Genomic DNA, 10,287 nt, shown 5'->3' on the forward strand with positions numbered 1-10,287 from the left:
TTTTCCCCCTCCATTTATGTGTTGTCATTGTTTCCATCTCTGCGTAATGGTGAACAACAAATGTCATGTTTATAATGAAACTTTCCTCCTCTTTTCAGATACACAACCAGGACAGAGCACCAATTCATATTATTGATCGTGCTTGTTTATATTAGTGTTTGAAGAATAGGCCCTCATTATGTGGGGAGGCCCAGCTCTGTAGATTGGCAGATGAATGTGTCCAGTCCCTTGTAGGCTGTTAGAAGGGGAGACTGTTCAAGGCACAAAAGGACCACCAAACCAATGAACCAGTGAGGCAACGATCAGAAAATATCTTGACTTCAGTTGTGTAATTATGGATTATCAAATGAGGGATACTGCTCTGAAGTAAACAGGTAATGGTTAATAATGGAAACGTCTATGTAAAAAAAGTACAAGAAATTATAAGAATAATGCAATTTTTTTATTTTATTTCAATTTGTACAATTTTTTCAGTTTCGTGTATTTCTCATTAAAAAATCATGTCAGTTTTTATGTCTTGTACTTGTGTTGGCTGCCTGTATACTGTATTTAAAAACTGTCAATGAAATCTTTCATGATCAAGTGATAGCGCAAATCCTTTGATCCCCAAACAAGGCTGCTGTCATGCAAAAGAAATCCCTAACATCAGCTTCAAGTGGCATGGTCAAAGTCTCCTAATGCTAAGTTATAGTTGCTTGTGTTTTGAGTAACTTTACGTCTTCTGTTGAGATGTGATTGACATTTTTCCTCAGACTAATTATTGTAGCGATAAAACAACTTTTACACTTGTACTTTCAGTCTGTCTCAATTTAGCATGGCATTACTGACTGTCTGCAACCTTACTACAATAGGCCTTTTTCAATGCAGACATTTTGACTTGACTTCATAAGAAAAAGCACAGGTGTTACAAATAACATTAATGACGCCCTGACAGTTTACAGCAAAGCTAAGAGTGAAAAAGATGTCAATGAAGCACAGTCGGTACACCTCACAGCGCGAGAAGATTAAGAGAAAACAGCAACCGGAGTTTTATGTCTTTATTGCTTGAATCAGTGTACAGGAAACAAAAAAAACCTCATTTCAAATGTTCTGCTTTTTTTGTTTTCTTAGGTTTTTGTTTATCTATATTCTGACTTTCCAAGCGACTAAAAAGCACTCCAGAGTCCGATCCTAGCGCTCTCCCTTCAAAGGGACAGTCCATTCCTTTATACCTTGGCAGGAAGTTCACATCCGCCCAGCTCCTCTCACCTGGTTGCACCCCGAGTCTGGACAGCAGCTTGTTAGAAATCTCTGGCACTATTGGCTGGAGGAGTGTGCCATAAATCCTCAGGCATTCAAGGGAGACATGTATGATTGTGTCTAGCCAGTGCTGGTCCTTACTGTCCCTCCTATCCAGCTTCCAAGGTGCATGGCGCTGAACAAACCCGTTGGTCTGCCTCACACAGGCACTGATGGCCTCCAGAGCTTTGTATACATGCATGCTTTCATAGTGCTGCTCCACCACAGCAGGGAGGTTTTTCACAGCATCCAACATGTGGTAGTCTTCAACCACAGCCCTGCCTCCTTGTTGACTTGGCAAGGACTGAGGGCAGAAAGAGGGGTAGACCTGAGCTGGGTTAATAGCTGGAGCGGTGCAGCGATTCAGCAGACCACCCAGAGAGTCAGCAAGCTCTGCATTGAGCAGCTTGATAACTTTGTTGTCTGTGTAATCACTGTCTGAGTCTGGGACACCCTGACGCAGAAGAAAGTACCTCATACCATCAGTTGTGAAGATCTGTGAGCGTTCAAGAGGATCCACCACATTACCCAAACTTTTAGACATCTTCTTTCCTCCTACTGTCCAGTGAGAGTGCACATATATCGTCTGTGGCAGCGGCAGTCCAGCTCCTAGAAGAAAAGCTGGCCAGTAGATGGCGTGAAATTTTAAGATGTCCTTTCCAACAATGTGGTGGGCCACGTTCCACCATTGGCTGTGTTTATCTGGATAGCCAGCTACTGTAAGGTAGTTCACCAGAGCATCTAGCCACACATAGATGGTTTGTTCAGCATCACCCGGGACTGGGATGCCCCACTGAAGGCGGCTTCTCTGGCGGGAGACTGACAGGTCAGGAAGGTCCTCCTGCAGCCACTGGAGGACAGCCTGGTAGAAACGCTCAGGCTGTATGGCCCCGGGATTTCCTCCGAGCCAGTCGAGCAGCTGAGACCGAAACGCAGACAGACGGAACATGTAGTTCTCCTCTTTCATCCACTCCACCTGCGAAATAGTGGATATTTGATTGAACTTATGTTGACGAAGTAAAACTGCACAAGCTGTGTAGGTGTGATGCTTCAAGGAATAGCTTCACATTTTGGAAAGAACTCTTACTTACTTTCTTGCCAAGAGTTACTGTAGGTGATATGATCAAAACCATCATAATTAGTGAGTTTTAGAGGTGCTGGTCGGCAGATTTTTAAGCTTTGGACAGAGCCAGGCTAGTTATAAAGTTTAGGAACTTGAGAGACGGATTAAAAACAAGACTGCTCAAAATTGTGGCATCAGAGTCATATCTTAACACTACATTCTACGTTTTGCGACTCAATGACACCTTTTTGTTAGACCCTTTCTGCCATGTAAACAACCATGTCTTTCCAACCCCATGCCACCATTCTGAATAAATTGTTAATCTTAAAATGATATAACCCTGACAACATACCTAAGTGGGTAAAATCAGTGGAGTAAAGTTTGCACTCATTCAATTGATTTAATTACCTTGTGGCCACTCTCCAGGGATACTTTGATCTCCTTCCCTGATGAGTCCCAAGCATGGCCCACCTGTGACGCCGTTAGGAAGCTTTCATCTTGGGTGGAGTACCAGCCTTCATAACTTCCCTTGTAGATGAGCCCTTTGTTGCAGAGCACTGACCAGAAATGCTTTACAGCCTGACAGTGTGCCTGCTCAGTGGTTCTTATGTAGTCTGTATATGATATGTTGCAGCTGTTGAAGAGATGTTTGAATCTCTCAGATACATCAGTGCAGAAAGTCAGGGGATCTTTTCCTGCAGCTTCAGCAGCTTGTTGGATTTTTAAGCCATGTTCATCTGTGCCTGAAATGCAAAATAATAGGGTGTATTATAATTATTATCCAATTTTCCCAGACCCCAAGACCTTCAAATTGCCTGTTTTGTCTGACCAACAGTCCCAAAGCCAAATATATTGAATGTACAATGATATAAGACAGAAAAAAATGTCATATTTGAGAAGCTGGAACTACTACTACAACTACTGTCATCACTTTTATTAGGAATGCCATATTTACATGCATGATATATATGTGCACAGATGTCTAGTATAAGCTTTAAGATGACTATAATGTAAAGGAGGAAAAAGCTCAGTTCCTAGACTGTGGAAACCACTTGCAACCAATAACCAGAACATGCATACAGTTTTTATTGTAACTTTCCTTAACTGAATATGAAGTCCAATAGCATGCTCTGACAGGTGTTTTTAAAGGGGCATTAAGTGTATCCACAGTGTAAAGATTACTACAAAGGACAATGGTTAATTAGATAATTTTGTCCGTCTATGAAGTAAAGAGGGAATTTTGTGCCATAGGATTCACTGGTTGTTATGATAATTCAGGTTCAAATTTAAAATGTGTTGTTTCTCGTTTTTGTGGGATTGTAACTGAACTTTGTATATTTTGGTTAATGGAGGATTTACCTGTTGCAAACTTTGAGTTGAAGCCCTGAAGTAGCTTGTACCTGTGTAAGCAGTCAGCAATCACAGCTGAATACAAGTGTCCTAAATGAGGAGAAGCATTGACATAGAAGATGGGAGTGGTAATGTAGTAACTCCTGTCTTCTTTGCAGAAATGGGTGCTCGTGTTTCTCAACACAGCAATCCTCTGATGACTCGATAATGCTGAAATTGGAGAGAGAAATGAGCTTTGTTGCAGTCTGTGAACAGCCTTACAGCTTCTGGTGACAAACAGAAAAGGGGTCCTCATCCTTGGATAGCAGGCGATGCCCACAAGAACACAACTAGCTCAACGATATTAGTCCAGGGAGTGCAGTAATGATTTGCTAAGTGCTGTCATTTAGCTAGCTAAAATATTGAGTTTCCGCACACAGACAAATAAAAGCGGAGAAACGCAGTTACTATCACAAAATACTGGAAGAGCTTAGAGTGATCCTGTTATATGTTATCCATTAAATTGGCAAGAACCATTGAATTGTGAGCTTCATTCCTTCATCCAGCAGCACATGAGTTTTTGTCGCTTGTCAAGGTTAGCTCTTGTTCTTCCGGTTTCTATAAACGTGTCCAATCAAAATGCTGCATATAACACCAACCACCAATCAGATGGCTAGGGCTTTCTTTGCAACGTCCTGCCGAAGTTATCGGTTTACATTTACCTTTTCAGATTTTAAATCTATCTTGACTTCTCTGACAAAGCAAGCAGCAGATTGTTTACAGGAGAAGCCATAGACTGTCAATGGGAGAAGCCCATGGATGTAAGGAAGCTTCTTTTTTCAAAAAACTTTATTGGAATAGTAGAATAATTGTAGAACAGGGGAGTGACATAACCATAGACGGTTTAGGAAATCTTTGATATAACTTTTGCTGGGAAAGAAGAAACTTCTCAATCTCCAACGTTATTTGACATGATCTCAAGTATGTAAAATACTCGATGGTAGGGCAACGTCTGTGCATTATAGATGGGGGTGCGTTTTGTGGCAGGCTGAAAATGACCATAAGGTCTAAGGGGAAAAAAAGAAAAAAGCCTCCTCTCTCACAATTTCCGGGGTGACGGCCAACCACAGCCATGCGGCCAACCAATCAGCTGCTATACTTTCCTGACGTCAGATAACTACGACGTTGACGTGACAACTGATGTAAAACATTTTACAAACTGTAAGTTTAAGCGTCAGTAAAAGTGTATTCTACTTAACTAAATCATAATTAAGTTAGGTAAGTCGTAAGATATCAATGTCTTGTTATCTCTAGCCGTTTAAAAAGCTAATTTCAACAACGTCGCAGTAGAGAGAGTCTGCCTATCATGTGATGTTAAACATGGGGTGTAACAACCTATGGTAACAACTACTGAGAAGTTCAGTTCTTTAGCCAAGCACACATAGACATGTAATTTTGTGTTCTCCTTTATTTCAGATGGAAGTTAACCGTTTAGACTTCTACATCGGTCTGTCTCTGGCTGTGAGCTCCAGTGCTTTTATCGGTTCAAGTTTCATCTTGAAGAAGAAAGGCTTGCTGCGATTGGCCAGCAAGGGTTCAATGCGAGCAGGTACTGTAAGCTTTATCAAAATTCAAACTTAAAAGCAAACTTAACAGGTCAGTGGTGAAGAAATACACAAAACCAAGAAGTTAGCGTTAGTTAACTAATTTGTATGCAGTATGGAAGTGCCATGTTCTGATGTAAAAGTACTCATTATTATGCAGATCTGCCCCTGTCACTATCTGCAACTGTTTATATCCAACAAATCACATTACAAGAAAACAAGCATCCGATCATCACTTTTGAGAAGCTGGAGCTAGATAATTTTCACTTTTTTTAAATTAATTTTCTGTCAGTTGATTAATTGACTAATTGTTGCAGCTCTATCTTTATGTAATGATGCATTACTGTGTAAGCAACAGTTTACTGTTGTAGCTGGAGCTGATTTTCACTACTTTATATATTGTTAGATAGTTTAGTCTACAACCATACATCACATTTTGTAAGATGGTTATATGTTTGCATGTAAAATGTGTATCTGCAAAGTAACTATACTGTAGCTGCCTGTCAGATTACAAATACAGTAGCATAACATGAAAATACTCAAGTAAAGTACAAGTATTTGAACACTGTGCTTGAGTTAATAATTCCACCACTGTAAAAGATACGGGGCACTTTAAAGATATCACTTGAAAAGAAGGTATGTCTTGATTGACACATGCATTTTAGAATAATCTGGCAGGTGAAGTAAGTATCACAAGGTCTCTGTCAACCTAACATTTAAGGCCAATAACTCTATACAGGACTTTTCTTAGGATTAAGGAAATGTTGGTAAGAAGTGTGTTCTTGGTGAAAGAAGCCAATGACCCTGCAATTTAAAATTTAGTAAGGAGTTATTTTCAAGTGAGAAATCTGTAACTGTTACTACAGCATCTACTTCAGCTTTGTGTTCTGCGTTTCACAGGTCAAGGGGGGCATGCTTACTTGAAGGAATGGCTGTGGTGGGCAGGACTTATTTCAAGTAAGTGAATGATTTACAGACTTAGTTCTGCTAAATGGGTGACATGGTTAGCTGTTTTTTTTGTTGTTGCTTGGTGACACTCCTTAACAGCCATGCGCAGAAACATTGTGGTCTTTGTTTTTTTTTTTGTGGGTTTGGTATTTTTGCTGGTGATGTGGCAGATGATGCAGATGATGCAGCACCCACACCATATCTTTGAAGTGCACATTCCTCCATAGAGCACATTTGCAAATGTGGGTTGGAAGTGAATAATTTTTTCAACCTTTTGACCAGCTGCATCAGCTATGAATTTGTACACACTTATTGTCATGTTTATATTCTAGTGGGAACTGGAGAGGCTGCCAACTTCGCTGCATATGCATTTGCACCGGCCACACTGGTGACTCCTCTTGGAGCATTGAGTGTACTTGTAAGGTATTTGCCTTTTTCTTGAGTTTCATTTTGCAGTTTTTTTATGCCACTGATGTTATCAAGACTTATCAGACATTGGCGTAGCATGATACAGATAATTTTAGCCCTCGACATACGGTGATATTCTATATTCTTTCTTATTGTCAATAAATCCCATGAAAAGACCAAAACCAACAATAAATTGATCCGACATAAACTATTCATCTGTGTTGTAGACCTCCATTGTTGTCCAAAATCTATTCTAAAATTCTAAAATCTATCTATTTATTTTAAATAAATCCCATGTACACAATCCTGGTGACACAAATATTTAATGACAATAAAAAATATAGAATATCACCTGACTTATCCTTTCAATATGTAGTACTGTAGCAACATTTGTTTTTCCTTCCAGTGCCGTGCTTTCCTCTTACTTTCTGAACGAGAGGCTGAATGTGCATGGAAAGATTGGTTGTTTGCTGTGCATCTTGGGCTCCACGGTGATGGTGATCCATGCCCCACAAGAAGAGGAGGTTGCCTCCCTCAGTGCCATGGCTGAGAAACTCAGAGACCCAGGTAGAACCAACCCTTCATCAGTGTGATCTCATTAACCATGCTGTGAAAATTTAATCCCAGATAAGGGTTGGACGGATTATTTTCAGGGTACTAACTCATTCTTAAATGCTCCCACTAGGTTTCATTGTGTTTGCTGTGTGCGTTGTTGGAAGCAGCCTGGTTCTTGTCTTTGCTGTGGCTCCGCGGTTTGGACAGAAGAATGTGCTGGTCTACATCCTGATCTGCTCTGTGATTGGCTCCCTGTCTGTGTCTTGTGTCAAGGGCCTGGGCATTGGCATTAAGGAGCTGTTTGCTGGGACAGCAGTGCTGAAGGAACCCCTGTTCTGGTCCTTGGTCATATGCCTGGTAATCTGCATCAGCGTTCAAATCAATTACCTGAACAAAGCCCTCGACATCTTCTACACCTCCATTGTCACTCCCATCTACTACGTCTTCTTCACCACATCGGTCATGGCCTGCTCAGCCATTCTCTTCAAGGAATGGTTGCGGATGAATGCTGATGGAATAGTGGGAACAATTAGTGGGTTCCTCATCATCATTTTAGGGATCTTCCTCCTCCATGCTTTCAAGGACATTACATTTAGCTGTGATTCCCTCCCACTCTACTTGAGGAAGGGTTCTCAGGGCCTTCAATGGGGGCAACAGCCTTATGTGGCTCTTCCCAACCACGAAACGCAAGCACAGGATGAGCTTAACTGCCAAGAGAAGGAAACTCCATGGTGGGCTGGGGTACACATCAGATAGCTCCTTAGGAGTCTTGTCACGAAGGAGAAAATTTGCTAATTGCAATTCTGAAGCTTTACTGCACATCACAGCCTTACAATGTGTGTACAAAGTTAGTTTAATAAATCTGACTTTTGAGTCTTACACAATACAGCACTGGATGAAGAAAGTTGCCTAAAGTAAGCATAAACATTTTTAGTTGTAACATTATAGTACATCGACATCTTCAGTTAAAAAAAAACTGAAGTATAATTTATCATTGTGGATGTTTGTTGCGCTGCTGTTTACATTTTTTTTTTTTTTTTTTTTTTTTTTTACAGTATATTGTTAAAAAAAATGTATTGGTGTAATATTCCTGCATATGACAGATTATGCCTTCTGTTACTGAAAACAATAACCTTATTTATAGGTTTGCACTTTTAACCCCAGCATATATTGTACAAATGTATGATTTAGGACCAGTGTAAAGGCAAAAAAAAAATTTGCCTGAATGCATTTTCAATCAAATTTGAGTAATAACTCAGTAATATCATATAGAAGACATATCATATATATACAAACTGCACCAAAGAATGTTCTTTTTCTGTGGAATAATTCCCAAAATGTGCCAAGCTGTAACATACCTGATGTAACAGAACTTTGTGTGTGTTTGATGATTAAAACAAAACTACAGTGTGACTTGACTACACTTTTCCAAAAGAGACAGAATTATTTGGCATTGTTTATTGCATATATACAGTCCAGAACCTCGCGCCTCTTCTCTTCGGTTAGTACTCTTAAATTACAGCCGTGTGTGGTGAAGTACTTGTGGCTGTCAAAAACAGCTGGCTGAAGCTGAATGTCCCAGATGTGTCCATCTTTCTGCAGTCCCCTAAACTTCACCCACTAGTCACAGCTGTGGATATTAACACATTCAAGCTCCCTTTGACCAGTAGTTACTTGACAAACATAATGAGGTCATTGCTAGTAACAAACCACAATCTAAGCGTTTTGCAACACTCATATCACACTTTGGAGGACACCCTTGACTTCTGCATCCATAAATCATGTTAATTTGAGGCACTTATATCAAAAGGAACTGTTGTTTTCCAGTTGAAGGGACAGTTCTTTACAGACAACTGTCAGGACAAAACGGCTTTGTCTTGGAGGAGGGGCTGTGTGCATGTGTCTTGTCAGTCCTTTCAGTGACAGTTTTTAGTCTGATATGGTCTCAGAGAATGGACCCTTGCTCTTCTGAGTCTGTTCCAGCCTGTTTAAGATGAACTGGCTGGTGTCAATAAATCGCTCCACACAGTATACGAAGCACGTATCTGTCCTTGAGTCCATCTTTGGTCCGGGTTTATCCATACATTTCTCCTGGAGACAGAGACAGACCAATTCAGGCGAGGTGCAACAGATGACACAGGGTATATTACATATAGTACAACACACACAATTAACGTTAACTTGCAGCAAGTACTGATAATCTTACAGTTGAGCTGTGAGCTCAGCACGCGTACGTTACTTTGTGGATCGGTCACAAAACTCTACAATTACAAACAGAGGGGGATAAATTCCAAACCAAACTTGGAAATTGCATCGACAACGTCATCAACATTAAGGTTGGGTTATCTTAAAGATCTCTGCTTTCCGGCCGGTATGATTAAATGTTCGCCATGGACGCAACCAACGTTTTAATCCAACATGTCTACACTCTTCCCTGCTGCGCGGGGTAACGTTAGGGCCATCGTCTGGAGGTAAATACAAAAGTTAAACGTTTGTTTCGTAAACATGTCATCGTTGCAGAAAGAGTAGACATCTCTAATGTCACAAAGACATTTGAAGATAAAGCTAACCTTCAGCTGATAACAGGTACAATTTACGCTTTGTTTTTCCCATTAGGTTTGCTTAGGAACCGCTATAACCAAATCCCGGGGTGGAGTGCTCTGGGTCCAAAATGTGGCCTAATGTATACATGTGTACATCATTTTTTGACCACGGCAAACTTAACACGTTTCTCCAACTTTCATGCCAATACATGACAAGCGAGCTATCAGTTCTAGCTGCAGACAAATATGTAAAAAGCAAATTGCAGAGCTGCACTGCTATCTTAAAGTTGATCTTACCCAGCAAACCTCAGTCATTTGATGCACCAGCTGCTGAAATCGTTGTTTTTGAGACTCGATTTCGATGAAGTGCTGAAGCTGAGGGTCGGCGGTCGCTCCCTGGCCGTTCATATTTTGCTAAAAAGTGGCCGTAAGAGTAATATTTTTCCACTTATGAATGCCTTATGGCTTTAATGCTGACCTTCACGTGTATGTATGGACGACAGGAAACAGGAAGTAGTTCAACCAATCACAGAGCATTCGTCATCATAGATACGTAATT

The 10,287-nt window shown here is 40.6% G+C and overlaps 4 protein-coding genes across 7 annotated transcripts in view; 2 read left to right on the top strand and 2 right to left on the bottom strand.

Annotated features, from left to right (window-relative positions):
• med12 (mediator complex subunit 12) overlaps nucleotides 1–509 on the top strand; it is a 33,304-nt gene extending 32,795 nt beyond the window's left edge. For 2 of the 3 annotated variants that reach the window (XM_031302816.2, XM_031302817.2), the window contains exon 43: nucleotides 99–509. In XM_031302816.2, the coding sequence (XP_031158676.2) occupies nucleotides 99–136 (38 nt within the window). In that variant the 3' untranslated portion in view covers nucleotides 137–509. The remainder of the gene's footprint in view (nucleotides 1–98) is intronic. The other variant, XM_031302818.2, reaches the window with a different exon arrangement.
• Nucleotides 433–5,252, bottom strand: mars2 (methionyl-tRNA synthetase 2, mitochondrial). Of its 2 annotated transcripts, XM_036001460.1 has the most exons (5): nucleotides 5,147–5,252; nucleotides 3,701–4,062; nucleotides 2,750–3,084; nucleotides 1,057–2,254; nucleotides 433–979 (listed from the first exon to the last, which is right to left on the bottom strand). In XM_036001460.1, exons 2-4 carry the CDS (start codon nucleotides 3,984–3,986, stop codon nucleotides 1,076–1,078), a joined length of 1,800 nt encoding a protein of 599 aa, XP_035857353.1. In that variant the 5' UTR covers nucleotides 3,987–4,062; nucleotides 5,147–5,252; the 3' UTR covers nucleotides 433–979; nucleotides 1,057–1,075. The 2 variants fall into 2 exon arrangements, with proteins under 2 accessions (XP_035857353.1, XP_031158680.1); XM_031302820.2 differs by lacking the exon at nucleotides 5,147–5,252 and having other exon boundaries at nucleotides 3,701–4,342.
• zgc:101583 (uncharacterized protein LOC494104 homolog) lies at nucleotides 4,471–8,598 on the top strand. The gene is given in 7 exon segments (XM_036001469.1): nucleotides 4,471–4,491; nucleotides 5,147–5,279; nucleotides 6,175–6,231; nucleotides 6,555–6,645; nucleotides 7,037–7,197; nucleotides 7,316–7,888; nucleotides 7,891–8,598. Coding segments are annotated over 7 exon segments (1,080 nt in total). The 5' UTR covers nucleotides 4,471–4,485; the 3' UTR covers nucleotides 7,950–8,598.
• Nucleotides 8,599–8,628: 30 nt separating this feature from the next.
• timm8a (translocase of inner mitochondrial membrane 8 homolog A (yeast)) lies at nucleotides 8,629–10,265 on the bottom strand. The gene is made up of 2 exons (XM_031302825.2): nucleotides 10,026–10,265; nucleotides 8,629–9,276 (listed from the first exon to the last, which is right to left on the bottom strand). Exons 1-2 carry the CDS (start codon nucleotides 10,134–10,136, stop codon nucleotides 9,115–9,117), a joined length of 273 nt encoding a protein of 90 aa, XP_031158685.1. The 5' UTR covers nucleotides 10,137–10,265; the 3' UTR covers nucleotides 8,629–9,114.
• Between the last annotated feature and the right edge of the window lie 22 nt (nucleotides 10,266–10,287).

Source organism: Sander lucioperca, chromosome 1 (assembly GCF_008315115.2).
Source record: "Sander lucioperca isolate FBNREF2018 chromosome 1, SLUC_FBN_1.2, whole genome shotgun sequence".
Taxonomy (NCBI): Eukaryota; Metazoa; Chordata; class Actinopteri; order Perciformes; family Percidae; genus Sander; species Sander lucioperca.

Bases quoted from the DNA above. Each gene is read 5' to 3' on its own strand.
- mars2 (XM_036001460.1), bottom strand. From the start codon at position 3,986: ATGAGGACCCCTTTTCTGTTTGTCACCAGAAGCTGTAAGGCTGTTCAC. The intron at 3,085-3,700 runs GTAAATCCTCCA...TTTGCATTTCAG, and splicing joins CAACTCAAAGTTTGCAACAG to GCACAGATGAACATGGCTTA. The intron at 2,255-2,749 runs GTAATTAAATCA...ACTATTTCGCAG, and splicing joins CCCTGGAGAGTGGCCACAAG to GTGGAGTGGATGAAAGAGGA.
- timm8a (XM_031302825.2), bottom strand. From the start codon at position 10,136: ATGAACGGCCAGGGAGCGACCGCCGACCCTCAGCTTCAGCACTTCATC. The intron at 9,277-10,025 runs GTAAGATCAACT...CTCTGTCTCCAG, and splicing joins AAATGACTGAGGTTTGCTGG to GAGAAATGTATGGATAAACC.